The sequence below is a fragment of the Pecten maximus genome, chromosome 13, assembly GCF_902652985.1.
Source record: "Pecten maximus chromosome 13, xPecMax1.1, whole genome shotgun sequence".
NCBI classification, from domain to species: domain Eukaryota; kingdom Metazoa; phylum Mollusca; class Bivalvia; order Pectinida; family Pectinidae; genus Pecten; species Pecten maximus.
Window position 1 is genome coordinate 22219623 of NC_047027.1, and position 16661 is coordinate 22236283.

The window sequence follows — 16661 nt, forward strand, 5'->3', positions numbered from 1 at the left end:
ATCTGAGTCCGTATCTTTGAGAGCTCTTCCTCCGTTTGCTTGACTCTCTCTGTCAAGTTGTTTCCTACTTGCCCCCGGGCAGGGCCAAGAACCTGCCGTATGGACGCCGTTTTCCGATCTTCGTCAGTCTGAAATGAAACTCTTCTGACCTCTGTCTTCAGCTGTTTTGAAGGACGATATGCGGGAGATCCTGCTTACCAAATCGCTTATTTAGCTTTGAGCAGAGAACCTTGATGTTATCACGCATGTGCAATGACCTGGAGCTGAAAAACTTAAAAGCCTTATCACGGAGACACTCAGTAAGTTTATCTAGTTTCTGCCTCTCTGACCAACCATATCGGTCACCAATGTGGGAGATCTGAACAAAGGAAGGCTTCCATCCGGTCTTGCCGTCGTAAGTGGGAAACTTGACCTTCCTATCCATCTCCTCACTTGCCAAAATTGATGCCCCTACCCCAGAACTTTGGTGTTTACTACACACCTTATCAATTGATCCAAGTCCTCGATGCGTTTCATTGTCAATGGCACTTGGAGCAATATCATCTACGGAACCGACGACCAAACCCTACCATCATTTCATCAACCCTCTTCATCATTTAAATGTCCTTCCTTTCAAATTCCTCAGTTCTATTTCTTAAGTCCTTCTCAAAGAGGACTTTCCTTCCTCAACTCTCTCTGCCAGGTCCTTGACCTGTTGCAGTGATGGTTCAAGGTTGGTGCCCTCCCTACCACCAGAAGCTACGGTGTCATCAGTGTCATCACATCCTGATTGACCAGAGGGTCCCATAATGTACTAGTTACGCTAGCGAGACCCTTGAGATCTTCCCAAGTCATCGACCCATTACACTCATCACGCTTTTGTAAAATAGACTTGGCTCTATTGGAACCTATACCATGAATTGTGATAAGTTCATTGTATGTCGCCGTATTGATATTCGGTGCCATGTTTACTATGAGTTTACTACCAAAACGAATCCACACAACAGAACAGACTGAACATAGAACACCAACACGTGCGCTAGTGACAAAGAATACAGCCTAGCGCTATAAATAGCTATCGGTGAACACACCTGAGTGTATAACTATACACAGAATGAAAACAAGGTAAAAACTACAAGGAGCAATATTTATTAAAAACCTTTTGCTTCCGACACCAAATGTTGTAAAGACGGCTTAATATATGCTATTGTAACAATGTTACGCTAACAATGCTGTTAAATATTTTCCTGACTTAGCTGTTACAGATATGGACATAATTTTAGCATAGATTTATAGTGCAATATTCAATCTAGTGACAGAATTTTGTGTTGACACCATTTCCATGTTTGTTTGTGTGGCAGGACACAGGGAGTTATAAGACTTGAGTAGTTAATATTTTTTTCCGGATTTTCCCACAATATAGTGGGGTGGTTAAACTTAAATATTAATATCTTTCTTAAATGCCGGTCATTAGGTACTTTCCAGCTCACTGTATGTTTAGCTTGAATAGTTCTACAACGTGATTTGAAAACCAGACTTTTTGCAAAATTCTGAAATATTTTAATTTCGATTTTTCTTTGGTAGAACAAAGAGGGAAATTAATTGTGGTCTGAGGCTATGAGCGAACTTCACGGACTAGTGCTATCCACTTTATGACATCACTTCCGGTCCGAGTTGGCGAACACTTGTCTCTAAATATTACCAACTCTAACCAATTGCTCACGACAGTATATATGGTAAAGTATATAAAAATCATAATTATTTCAGTATCATTTTGCGACAATGGTTCCCCTATGATGTTATTTATACATTTTAATTCACGTTTCCGGACATGACGGGAATCCAACATCCATTACCAAAAAACCTTGAACTTGATATGATAAAACAACTTAGTGATGGTCCGGCACGTTCTACTGTCAAACAAATATCATACTGTTTGTATTCAAGTACAGAAATTGGAATATTTTTAATACATTTTGGAGTTGATATATAGTGCTGAATCACCCCGGCATCGCTACAGCATATTGTATTAATTCATATCATGCCGAGGCGTTAGCTAAAGGCCACGTTTGTATATATAGTGTTTCAAATAATGTTTGTCATGAGAGGAATAACGATACAATTATTGCTTGTAGAACGCTTTGCGGTATACAGAGAATAACAAATGCTATATTTTATAATAATATAGAACAAATAGAGAAAGTTGGTGTAACTTGTTTCTCAGTTTATATGCCATTTCAAAATTTGCTAAACATATTAATACTTATTCTTCAAACACAACAATAATCAGCTTAACCTCAAAATAGTATCTCGCGGTCAGTCTTCTATGTTCTTATCGTACATTTCGTCCACAAACATCTAAAGGTTATTTTTAACGTTAATTAACAGATATTTAACATTTGTGCTACTTGTCGAACCTCAAAGTCATGTTCACATACTTATAGGCAATAGATGGGTATCTTGACTTAAATAGCAAATGGTGTGTATTTTGGATTGCTCATATACCAGGCAGAACGAACGAAAGAACGATAGAGCAAATGTATGTTCTATGAATAGAGAATGCGAGGGTAAAGAAAGACAAAAGTGGCGAACGTTGGCGAGCCACTTCTGTCTTTCTGTCCCGAGCCAGAAATACAGCTTATATCTAAAGACACTGACCATGTATTCTATTTATCCTGCAACAGACATGAAATAATCATTTTGAAGTGAAACGGTGTCAAAAATGACAGAAATATGTTCACCTTTTAAACGTAGTTTCACTTTGAAGTAGGTCAGTCGAACTGACGCAAGTGCTATGATTCCAAAATACAGCTGTTTATATACAGTGGGTGTTTTCCGACAATACGGTGGCAGTTGCAGGATAAAAATGAATATTGAATTGAAATTATTTTATTCTTTATGCAAAGTGATACACTATAATTAACTCGGAATGTTAAAATTGTAAACCTTCGCAACATTCAATGCTGCAAATCTCAACTAGAATCCGTGCAAGTAATATGGAATTACTACAAAAAATGTTGGTACTTTTATCATTAATTAAGCAGGTTTGCTTTATTAAGACATGATTTTGTTTATTAAAAACTTACCAGAACTCTCCAGATATGATGACTTTTATTTATTTGATAGGTTACACTTATTTGATTTGTCTATTAAACACATTTACGGTTTTTTCTAAAAACAATAATGCATCATACGAGAGACTATCGAATATAAATGTATGTTATATGTAAAGAGTAAGAAAATATGATGTATAGGCTTACCCCGCCTAGGACCCCAACCTTATTAGCATTCCAATATTTACATGGGCAACAAAATTTTGGTATCTTTTTAATCTAATTACAAGGTGTATATGAAAGGGTTACGCAAGTACTAAACGTCAATCATCATCTGATTTTGACGAATAAGGTTCGTTAAGTGTGCACAAGAACAGTGAAACTTTTCTGTATACGTTACAAATAATATTCGTTAAATAACAACATTTAAGAAAACGAGTATTTCTAATTTCAATGTATCATATGTTTGTCGCGCTTCATTTCCTTTCTGTAGTGTAAACCCTGTGGGACAATACGTAGGTAGTAGGGTATGTTAACGATATTGGTGTGTATGTGTTCACTGAGTTGGTGTATTAACAGTCTCGGTATATAACCCCTTTTAAAAGCGGCCCCGGCTTATTTTCCTAAGGTTTTTAATTTGTTTTATTTCTTCCTACCAGGAAGTATGATCATTTCACAATCCAGTATATCGTTATATGTCGACAGAGCTGAACGTGTCTTAAGGTAAGCTTGTTTGGACATTGTAAAACTGATTACTCTATATCTTATATTGTGATAACGAAAACTATGTATCCGTCATACATCTCTGTAATGTGACTTTGTTCGTTTATCTATTTATATTGCAGTTAATGTCTTCTGATATAGAGATTCAGAAAATACGTATCAGTCATACCATAACACTAATGTGTAGTGTCCTTATCCACGGATCGACATTATTAATCATTATTAGTGCTGCAGCAGAGGTCGTATTTCGGGAGTGAACCGGTACCCATTTTGGCACAAAGTTCCTTATAGCTAATCTTGATCAGGGATATATCTGGTGTGTAAAGATGCCGGAGGAGATTCGTGAAATGCGGGGAACTTATTTATAGCACTATAAAGTGAGGAACACCAACATATGGTAATACTAACTGAAAATCGGCAAAATTTGTGTTCCTCTTTCTTAATATCCCCGTCTCTCAATCGTTATTGTGTTGCTCGTGTTTGTGTTCACTCTGTTGGTGACCTGTTTATTAAGATTCTGACGATATCAGTGTTATTGGTAATGACTAAAGGGGCCACAGGACAAAATCAAAAATAGATTGTGGGTTTTCCCCGTTTGGAGAGAAGATTTAAAAGGAAGGTGAATGCATTAGGGCCTTCTGATTGGATATTCAGGTGCGACATGTTTCCAAAGTTTTATGTGTTGGCTGGGCAATACACGTTTATGTAGTATATATAATAGTTAATATTGAATATTGATGTAACATCCTTTAAATGTTTAGAGATTTTTAAGAACAGGTCACTTTGCTAGAAGGTCATGATTGGTAGTACCCTACGTGAATCCAAGTTGAAATGGCAGCAGTTTTGAAACCGTGCCCTAATATCGTGTGTGTCCTCCTCGAACAGTTATCACATCTCTAATTCTTTGTTGCATTGAGTTCATCAGGGCATTGACTTTCCGTATTGGAATGTTATTCCATTCTTGGACGAGTGCATTTGCTAACTGAGGGAGGGTATTTGGGGGGTTACGGCGATTTCGAATTCTTCTGTCTAATTCATCCCACAAATGCTCGATTGGGGACAGGTCGGGGCTATATGGAGGCCAATCTATAGGAACAATGTTCTGTGTCGCAAGAAAGTCTCTACAGACTCTTGCAACGTGTGGTCTCGCGTTATCTTGCTGAAAGGTTAGATGATGCTGCCTAACAAACGGCACAACATGGGGCCTAAGGATCTCATCCCGATAGCGTACGGCCGTTAAATTCCCATTGACTATCACCAAAGGCGTCTTCAAACCATGGGAGATTCCCGCCCAAACCATAACTGATCCACCCCCAAATCGGTCGTGTTCCAAAACACAGGCGTCAGCAAAACGTTCGCCTCGACGCCGGTACACACGTTGACGGCCATCTGCTCGAAATAACGTGAATCGAGATTCATCGGTGAAGAGCATAGACCTCCAACGTCTCATAGGAAAACGTCTGGGCATATGTGCCGTTGCCCATTGCATACGACGTGCTCGACGTTGCGGTGTTAGTGGTAAACCAACGTACTGTCGCCTTGCACGCAAATTAGCCTCACGCAGTCTGTTGATCACTGTTTGGGGATGAATTCAACGGTTATGATTACCAATCGTATTCCTTGCCGTTTCAGCGGCCGTTAATCTCCTGTTACGCAGGTGTGCCAACCTAAGAACCCGGTCTTGACGTCGCGACGTTACGCGTGGACGTCCTGATCTCGGCTGGTCATCGACTCTTCCTGTTGCGTTAAGACGTGAAACTAATCGACTAATAGTCGATTTGTGAACTCTGAATTGTCGAGCGACGTGAAGTTGCGTGTTCCCTGCCAGAAGCATCGCTATAGCACGTCCTCTATCAACCTTTGATAACCGTGGCATAATTGTAAAAGGAATTATTGTTTGCAAAAGTATTGGCGATGATGTGGCTCAATGTTAGTGATGAATTGATACTGGTTTGAATGAAAAAAGAACGCATATGTTTGTACAGGCACGGTTTTTGATGTTTTTACCGCGCCGGAAGTGCATAGGTCTCTAGTCACACTTGGGTGATTTTGAAGATTGGTATGGGTGTTAGGCAGGGTGCATGTTTATTTCCGCGATTTTTATACAGATATGTATATTTAATACAAAATTAATCACAATTTTCCATGTTGCGTTTCTTTTTCGTTTCAGTATATATAATCCAATTCGTTATTGTCAGAGGGGGTTCATTAAGTGTGTAATCTGTTGTAAATTCAATACAAGATGGTGGCTCGGATATATTGAAGTTCACATTGGTAGAAATTTTGATTCTATTTATAGGTGTGTCTAATGACAATCTTAGGGTTAGTGGACCAGTGTTGAAAATTCTATTTAAACAAGACAGTGGTAAACGTTGACAATATGTTGGTTCTGTAGTTAGGCGCTAAACATTACACAGTATGGGCGAGTAACTGCTATTTATAAAACGTCACTTATAGGTATGGTAAACCAAGTTAACATACAAAGACACCTGAAAAACTTTAGAAGGCCACTTTCTATCGATGATACCTAAGTCAATGAAAATATTTTACAAGCAAGATGGACGTATTAAATGATGCAATATGTCTCTCATCATAAACAATAACATATTAATGTAAAATCAAAGGCAGGTGTGACTTTTCGTGCGTAACGGATTTCTATGCCAAGCAAAGTTTGTTAACATCGTAAAGAGATGTCAAAAACTTCATGATATATATTTTGACGAAATATCTCCATTTCTCATTTTTCATAGAAAACATGCCATGTAATTCTGACCTTGAAAACAATAAGACTTTTTGAAAAATCGTATTAAAGGTTTTCTTCATATTGTCATGCACATGTATCTCGATATTATTATGGTTAGAGGAATAAATATTCCAAACTAATTCTGTAACCTTCCAAAATCATGTTTTCTTTCAATGATTCAGATAATTTTATCTTTTGCATGTATCTCCTTTTGAAATAATTATTAAAGAAAATTAACTTATATCTTAATATACGTAATATTTGAATATAGGCATATATTTATCGTTGGAGAGGGCATTATGATGTTACATTTACATTCTGTGATGCATTTGTCTACATGTCGTTAGTAAACCAAATTGTATTCATGAGACTGTATACTACAATTTACAGTGATTCGGTCAGTGTAGGAATACAGCTCCAAGTGTTGTAGATTAAACAATGGCCGCCAGTTACGTTCGGTCTAAAGAGCTTTGGAATGCTAGCATTTATTTACAGAAGCCACAACGAAAAATAAAGCAACATCACAAGTTATGAGAGTATCATTTTATAATTAGAAAAAATGTAGTCAACACGAAATTACTATAAGTGCCACTCTTGATCTATACGAAATATGATCAAATTGTGAATGTCGTCACACTCACAGGGGCTCGTTCCGAATTTTCAGAAATGCAAGATACGACACCAATAAAAGTAATGTATTTATAAAAACAATCTTGTATAAATATCGGGAGTATCGACATGGTTTCCGGTTGAATATGTGTAGGCTATTCACTGATGTCAAAGGCCTACCTTACAAAATCGAGCCCCTGTGAAGTTGAAAATCGTCTGCTAAGTTAGCCTAGCGACACTGAGTTGACCGGTTAGACTGGAATCTGTTTCGAACGAAATATCCTTGGAATCGTTCCCCCTACTGTCAAGACGACTTTCATTTAGAATCTAAACGCTGGTATTCTTGTTACATTAACGTAAATCCAGTCGATAGAAACCTGTTTCCGAGGAATCGAGTCTGTCCTGGGCAATGCCCATTCGAACCGCATCACTTCTACATGTTAACTTTATATCATTGCGCAGAAAAAACTGTTTCGATTTTGAACAATCAGAAATTATGCAATTGTGAACAATTTGGCGATACCTACAAGCGTATATGAAATAAAAAATAAAGCCAAATTTGTACAAAAACGTTCTTAAAATTCTTAAAGTTCTTCAAAAATGTGCTTGCTATTAATAACGTCATCAGGAACTATATTATTCCTTCTGGAAATTTCGGCTTTTCCGGTATTTGAACTTGATGATGTCAGTGATAGGGTAAGCGGCAAATTTAAACGCGTCATAACCTACACTAAATAAAAAATCTTTATGAATGTAAATATAAGCATTGAACTGTTACCAAATGGTAGTATACAGTTCAATGCTTAAATATAAACCTGATATGATTTTACATTAAAAAATCTATCGGATCGTTAAATCACTATATTGGGCGAATCTTCTCTAAAACGTTAATTTCTGCTAGCTTGACTAAGTCATTTGTCTGTATATCTTCATATCTAATTGAGTTTGTATACTAAAACAAAAGGTATGCTTATATGTGATTTTGTTCACCATTTCTGAGTTTTATACAATTTGTAGATTTTTGTAATATTTCACTTACAGAATATTTGGCGGAGATATTGGATATGGGACTGTTAAAACTGTTCTGTGGTGAGTTATCAAATTGTACACTACTATCCGTATGTCACCTATGTACGTATTAATTTGTTAGGTTGTATTTATACATACAAATATCGACCTCGTCAAAATCGACAAAAGGAAAAAGCATGCCAACCTATTTTCTAAATCTATCTCTAATCTATTTAAGTATGTTTAAAACGGCATTCCTTCGTTCGAACATCAGAAACATGAACAATTCTATTGATGAAATATATGTCCGAATGATGATTATATGAGTGTCGGTGCCTTTATGTAATGAATAACGCCGAAATGTACAATAAAAATGCGTATCGCATTAAAATAACGTAATTAGTGATACTTCGGTTCGAATTAATTTTCAGGACTTAATACTCGAAGAACTTTGGTTTATCATAAGAGCAAAACTCAGTAATTTAAAGATTACAACTTCTACTACTTGGAAAAATTAAACTAAACAACCTATAATTATTAAATATTTATTACAAAATTATAGTTCTACTAATATTTCATCTACCTAGAACTTTCTAATTTGGGATTATTTCAAATCTGATTTTAACTTAGTCATTATCTTGATATTCTTTTTTCTACAGAGGTTATCCTTTTTCCTGTGTTGTTTAACATACAGACTGTACACAACCAGGTCATCAATAAGAAGGAAAGGATTCTGATTTATCCTACAACGAACAACGAGCTCTACAACGTCAAAAGTTTAACACACCTCGCCAATTGTACAGATGAGGATGTTTGTCGTTGTTATATCTCAAGCGATAATACTCTTGTGGCCGACTGTTCTTACTTAAATATCGAACTCGTTCCTCGATTTCATCGCAATGTTACTGTTATCCATCTACAGGGAAACAAACTTAGGACTTTTTCTGGAGAAGGTATTCCGGAAACGGTTACATATCTGGACCTCTCAGGAAACAGAGTAAACTCTTTCATCGGATTTCCTTTCAAGGATATGAAACAATTGGAATATTTATATTTAAACAATAATGCTCTGCAGTATACTAAGGAAGTGTTTCACGATAATATTTTCCACGGATTGACCAGCTTAAAGCATTTGAATATAAAACAGAATAATATAAAATTTGCCCTGCGAAATTTACACTTTCCAGTCGGCCTTTCTAAATTGGAAAACCTTGAAACCCTGCTCTTGGACGGTGTTGATATGACTGGTTTTGAGGAAAGTTTTGAGTCATTGACTAGCTTAAACACACTTGATTTATCTGGCAAAACAGGGGTTTGTCACTTAGGCATATTGAGATCCAATTTCTTTCAAAATATTTCTAACTTAGTGAATTTGGATATTTCAGGCTGTACCATTCATAAAATTGAAGTAGGGACCTTTCGCATTTTGAAATCTCTTCATACACTAAACATTTCATCTAATGAATGTCTTACTTTTCGGGTACTTGGAAATGTCACACATGATCTGCAATATACGTCCATTCGTGTCCTTGACATTAGTCGCTTACATTGTACGTTTGGACCCAGTACAGTTATACACAGACATGATATTGAACATCTTCTGAACACTAACTTGACGCATTTGTACGTGGAGAGTAATCGGATGGCTATGCTTAATACTGGTGTCGCAAGGACACTTCCGAGAAATCTAAAGTTTTTATCTGTAGCAGATAATAAGTTGTCTTTCGGACTTTATTATGTAGAACTGATATCTGAGTTGCCAAATATCGAAATAGTGCGCGCGGACCATCAGGGGAGTCCTCACAACTTAGAGACTGGCAGTAGCGACTGTAACGATTGGCGTGCTCCGCCGCCATCATCGGAACTATCATTTAGTGGATCGAGTGAATTACTCGATTGTAACAGAAATCCTCTGCGAAAGCTAGATCACAACAGTAAGATTTTAACAAAATTTTCTTTTCCTGTTTCCTTAAGGGAGTTTTACTACAGCCATAATGCAATGGATTTTGAAATCGGATCACTAGTTTTTGGAGAAAATAATTTAGAAATTTTAGATCTAAGTAATAATCTTTTCCATTCATGGAGAGGACCTTTGACAAATTTGCGGCAACTAAAATATATCGATTTATCTCATAACTACTGTACTTATATGTCTGAATACTTTTTTTCTGTCGATAACATTGTCAAAACTTTGTTGATTCAAAACAATCTGTTAGGACTGGTTCTTAACAAAGATGACAATAGGAATATATTCAAGAATTTTACAAATTTAGAACTGCTCGATCTTTCTACAAATCACATATATGCTTTACCGACACTTCTTTTCAAACACCAATACAAACTGCAAACATTAAATCTTGTCAAAAAATGGATATCTAAGAATAGAGCATTTTTTGTGAATTTTGATGCATACGAATGTTTATTTTCTAATGGAACACAAGTGCCCTTTTCAAACTTTGATGATACTTTGATTGAAATAACGAAGTCATGTGACAGTTATATCGGTATCATAGCGGTGTTTGCATCAGTGATTCTGTTATCAATTTCCCTGACCATTTCCGGTATCGTCTACCGCTATAGATGGAAACTACGGTACCTGTTTTACATGGCAAAGACAAGATACAGAGGATATACACCTGTCACTAATGCAGAGGACGACGATGATTTCATATACGACGCATTTATATCATATAGTTCAGATGATTGCAAATTTGTCAAAAACGACATACTGAGCAACTTGGAGGATAAACAAGGATTGCAACTGTGTCTTCATCAACGGGACTTTAGTCCGGGCGTAGAGATAGCCGAGAACATAACTAATGCCATTCATCAAAGTCGGAAAACCGTGGTCCTACTATCTAGAAACTACCTTGATTCACATTGGTGTATGTTTGAATTCAACATGGCTCGAATGGAGAGTATATATTCTAGGGGAGCCAGCTCTATTCTGTTGCTAGTTTTCTATGAGGAAATTCCTAGCCAAAGACTTACCTCTTACGTTATTGGATCTGATAGAAAGTGAAATGTTACATTGAGTATCCTGATGAAGACATCCACGGTAGAGTTTTGTTCTGGAATAAACTGGCCACATCGATTTCCCCGCATGCAACAACTACAGTATAAGGATATTGGAGGACGGTTTCAGACTCAATTCCCCTAACGCAAAAGTCGGTCATATGGAAAAGCGACAAGAAGTGGATTTGATTAAATTCTACACTGACAATATCTGTGACATAGGCTGATTCAAGCGTATAACTAAGTTACCTGTGAAAAGGGAAATACCCTAATTCTATAAATAGAACACTAAAGAGTTCCTCGATCGCAGAAAAAAGCGGATGGCGATATCGCCGAGGGTAATATATAGGGATTCGGGACGTTTGTATTGTTATGAACGTGGCGGATGGCGGTATGCGACGGTGGCGAACTTAACGAGGGAATTATATAGAAGGGAACTCCGTTCTAGGGGTGTAGATTCGGGTGGCGATAGGTCGAGGGTACACTGTAGCTATTTGTAGATATGTTATGGTGAAATAGATAATAACTGCAAATGATATTGTATTTTCAGAGGCCATGTAGTTAGGGTGTAAATATTCTACATGCGGTCACATGGTATGATCGTAAGAATCGGAACAATTTGGGGTTAGTTCGGTTTATGTCCTTTCAATAGCTGTATGCTTGTGTCATATGGGAAGCGCCATTACAAAGATACGCGAACATGAACATACCTCAGCCACCCAATACACAGACACTATACGCAAAAATCTGTGTATTTGTATGTTATTGCTTATAACAGAATGAAATTTGGAGAGATGTTAGATATGTAATTACATATACCAAACAGTTCCACGTTTGAAGATTTGCTGACCCACATCAAAACAATTCCAGATTTGCAACCAAGAAACCCATAGGAAGGACGACCAAACTGTTGAAAATGATCTTTTGATGGCGTTATGGTTAATAGTTTCACTTTATGGTATGGTCTATAACAGATTGGATGTATGCGAGTAAATATTGTCTCGACACATTAGAAGAATTTTGGTGGACTTTATTCCCAACATTTGTTGAGTAAATTCATTCCTGGCCAAGTGAGAACAAACAAATTGTGCATGAGTGATTCAGACAGAAGAGATGTTGTTTTTCTCATGTTATTTTTCGTTGTGAGAACATGGTTAAAATCTATGTGGACCCTCTGATTTACCTTAAGATTAGACATATCGTTGTCGTTGATGTCTTTCGATACCCTATCAATTTTGAAAACCTCTGCAGAAGGTTGATCAGGTTCAACAAACTGTTTTGCTATTGAATGCCTTTGTAGCTATCAAAGATCGTTACAAGAATGGAGTTGATAGAAATGAGCGGTAAGTCATCGCAATTACTTGCATATCTCACATTTGCATCATTCAGGTACAAATACAAAAATAACTGATACCAATCGAACTGGTTGCGAGACACAGATAATACTTGATTGTAAAAGGTATGTCGCAGGCATGACACAACGGAGGATCTTCCTTTCGTAAAATATAACTGAGAGCTATATATATATATGGCCAATGGTTTATGTATTCTTAATGGTGAATTAACAATATAAATGTCATTACGGCCATAAAATGGTGAGTAAAACTATAACTAAAATGGGGGAAATGACAAAACATCAAACATACGAAACATGTAAAAATGTGAATATATATTGGTACCTTCACGTTCAGTTTATGATGATTTTACTCACAGAAGAATCCATTAAAATATATCCAGTTCAAATTTTTAACAGTCATCAATGCCAATGTTTTACCCCATCTTTGCTGTTAGATTTCAAATGTAGATTTTTCTCCAATCTCATCAATTTTGGAGTATACCATTAACATTGTGTAAGGAAAATTGGTTTTCTGTCGGAGTTATCTCCCTTTTACATACAATTGTTAAGCGCTGTTTTATCTCATTGATTATTGGATGATTACTAATTAATGGTTGGATTGTATAGATTGAAAATGATTCCTAAATATACCTTGATTGATAAGAAAGATAATATACCATGTAAATGTGTTTGTATATAAAGATGATACAAGGTTTTAGAGCGAAATGTGCAATATGCAAATGAATGGTACCACTGGCTTGCCGAATAGCCTGGCACATAAATAGCCAGCTACAAACTGTGATCGGGGGGAGAATATGCCGCTGAAAAGTGGGCGTGATTCTAATTGATTTGTATGCGTATGCAATCTGATTTTTCCCGTTTTCCCCAGATGATTTCTCTGAGTACTGGTGTACTACAAATATATTTTGCTCCATCCAAGAGGGTAAACTGGTATCCGATCTGTTTCTTTTATAATTACATCGATGGTTTTGTGCTTTATTTATTCATTTAAAATGTTTTTTTTAAAGGAGTTATGTATTGATAATAATTAAAATGTTGATTCCATATTACTTTCCAATTATTGAATGACGTTTTTATCTGTAAATATTGAATAAAATTTTATGAAACTTAAAAAAGATAATAATTACAATGTTGATTCCATATTACTTTCCAATTATTGAATGACGTTTTTATCTGTAAATATTGAATAAAATTTTATGAAACTTAAAAAGAAACTGACAGGTTTCAAACCCCGGTAGCTACGAAGGCTGAGTAAGTCTTTGTGGAGAGACTGAGAAGTCTCTCATGTAACGATTGGTGGTCGCTGAATAAGTGCCCATTAGTCGTGAGGTAGTGTGTTGTTGCGCTGTACGAGGCAGATGCACAAGGTTACAGTGCCGGGAGCACTTGTATTGCTGTAGAAAGCTGGTGCGCAAGTTTAACCACTACCAGGTTCCAGTGTCGGGAGCAATTGTATGGTTGGTGCGCTGAAGGAAGCCACTGCGAGGTTCCAGTGCCGGGAGCAATTGCATTGCTGTTGCGCAGGGCTGGATAGGCCAGTGCGCAAGGTAGACACTGGGAGCACTTGCATTACTACTGCGCTTCATAAGCTGGTGCGCAGGTAGCCGGTGCGCTGTGCAAATGCCGGAGCACTTGTAATAGGCGTGATTGATTGATCATTGCCGGCGCGCACGACAGCCACGGCGCGTACCAGTGCACTGAGAGAGTACATACATTAGGCGTTTGCGAGCGTCAGTGCCTGCTATAGTTATATTTGTATGGTAGTTTTAAAGGTCCGTGGCAAGCAGCACGACCGTTTCACTTGTTCTTGTATGTCATATATAGATAAATCATTTGTAATTATTGCCGATTATATTCCGATTGAGAGTAGATTAGTCAAGTGCATTTAAAGCACAGCTTATCCCAGGAGACACTTGGGACGGACCAGGTGCACGTTACAATTGTTATGTAATTAATATTCAAGCTTCAATTTGATAAACCATTAATAAATGACATTTACAACACATATTAGTCTCCATTATTATTCCTGGTTATTTCTAACAGCAAACATAGCTGCTGTCTTTTGGCTCAGTTTCCTGACAGAAATGACATAAATGACATTTATTTGCACTGGTAAAATAAATGTCATGTATGTCAGACTGTTAATTTGTATTCCCTTATTCATTATTGACTGTACTATGATCATATGTCCCTATTCTCACCTAGCGGGTTGTTGTATACGTAAGGGTCATATCTTTTGTGCGTGGTGGAAATTCCCCACAGTTGGTCTGACCTCTGGTCAGCCTGTTACGCAAGTTTATGGTCATCGACTGGTCAACCAATCAGAAGCCATCTAACGAGCCACTTGACCAATCGCTAAGAGTATTGACCCCTCTTTATCCTCAATGTCGTCAGTACCATACCACAAGCTGGGTGTAGAAAAGCTGCTGAACTTTTGTTGAAAACATTTACTATAGTTTTCCAATTTTCCTCCAAATTTTATCCCGACAATTACATACCGTGTATTGCAATGGATGTAAAGAGTACTATCTAAAAATGTGTTTAAAACCTGGATAAGCAGATGCGATATCACAATTATTCAATCGTATTTAGTAACTTCTAATTTGCTTTTATGTTTGTTATAAAATCGAATGGCATAATTGATGTTTAAGTGTACATGTCATTTTCCATTCTCAATCTTTGTCGCAAATTTTTTACCCCATCTTTGTTGTTAGATTACAAATGTTGATTTCTCCAATCTTATCGTTTTTTGGAGTATACCATTAACATTGTTATGTAACTGATATTCAAGTTAAAATTTGATAAGCCATTAATAAATGACATTTACAACACAATTTGGTCTCCATTATCATTCTTAGGTATTTCTTATAACAAACATAGCTGTTGTCTCTGGGATCAGTTTCCTGACAGTGATAACATAAATAATATTATGTATGGTATAAATGCATGCCATTGTGTATTGAAAGTGGGACAAGACACTATAATAATTGCTCTAGACGTTGCCTTAAATAAATACTGATATTGGGAAATTACTTATCTGGTTATGTTCTAAGTTACGATTGATAAGATGGCATAAAGATTCACAAAATATTTCATCTTGTCTGAAAATGATTTTATAAAATCATAAAAAACAGTTTAATTCGTAACAAATAATTCCACAGGACTTGTTTTGTTTGAAAAAAGAAACAAACAAAAACAAACAAAAAACATCTATCCAACTTGTACATATTTACATCCAATACAAATGGAACTCAACAAAACATGGAAAGTATCTAATATGGTTTCAAAATAGCATTTTTATGTCATGTCATGCCTTTGAGTAATGATGAAAGTAGCCAAGTATCTGCAAAGACGAGAAGAAACAAAAACTTTGAGATTTATCGCAACTGTTTGCCAAGTCACAGGAGGGACGGAAGCTATCGCTTTCATGATTACATTCTTCTAAGGATTGCCAAATATTTATCATTTCTGATGTATGTAATGTCTTGCATTAAACAATAGTTTGAAAGAAAGCCCGATATACCATTTTGGTGAACAGCGTTAATTTTTAAAGATGAAGGTCTTCAACGATTGCTTCTGAAGTAACCAACGTTGGAATACAAATAATAAGGATACTTGTTATATTGGACATCCATGTTAATACTATCGGCCTCATCATCATTGAAGCTGGCTATATCATGCAGGTCTAAAGTAAAATTTTAATGCACGTAGGAAGGGTATTTGTTTTGTTCTTAACATAATTTAATCAAAGTCTTAACAGCAACGTTCTTGCTTACAAATCACAAAGTTGTAGATATGATGAAAACGAGGTATACGTGTACATACCTTGAAGGTCATTTTACCAGCATCAGTTAAGAACGATTAAAATTTGCAGTCACATGGGTAACCTACCATTATTTTGGTATTCCGTCCAGGAGCCTCCAAGTCTGTTTTCAGAAGATCCGAAAAAGAGAAAATAAAATAAAACTATGAAAAACAAATTAATACAGGCACATATACATGGGAGGAAATATTTGTGTTATCTGGAATAACAATTCTTGCATTTTGTCTTCTATTTTTCATTATATACTCGGGAAAAAATGAATAGAACAAGTACGATACAACATCTTTATGTCTGACATTTAAATTGAAATTAACTTTAATTCACAATTTAAACTTGATTTTAATGTGGTTT

General features: G+C 36.4%; 1 protein-coding gene and 1 long non-coding RNA gene across 2 annotated transcripts; both read left to right on the plus strand.

Moving 5' to 3' along the window:
• The first annotated feature begins 3714 nt into the window (after positions 1-3714).
• LOC117340547 (toll-like receptor 4) lies at positions 3715-11137 on the plus strand. The gene is made up of 3 exons (XM_033902306.1): positions 3715-3755; positions 8149-8196; positions 8775-11137. Exons 2-3 carry the CDS (start codon positions 8172-8174, stop codon positions 11135-11137), a joined length of 2388 nt encoding a protein of 795 aa, XP_033758197.1. The 5' UTR covers positions 3715-3755; positions 8149-8171.
• A 15-nt stretch (positions 11138-11152) lies between these two features.
• LOC117341176 lies at positions 11153-14492 on the plus strand. Its single transcript, XR_004535568.1, has 2 exons — positions 11153-13918; positions 13974-14492. It is a non-coding gene; the product is annotated as an uncharacterized LOC117341176 (long non-coding RNA).
• Positions 14493-16661: the final 2169 nt, after the last annotated feature.

Bases quoted from the DNA above. Each gene is read 5' to 3' on its own strand.
- LOC117340547 (XM_033902306.1), top strand. From the start codon at position 8,172: ATGGGACTGTTAAAACTGTTCTGTG. The intron at 8,197-8,774 runs GTGAGTTATCAA...TTTTTTCTACAG, and splicing joins ACTGTTAAAACTGTTCTGTG to AGGTTATCCTTTTTCCTGTG.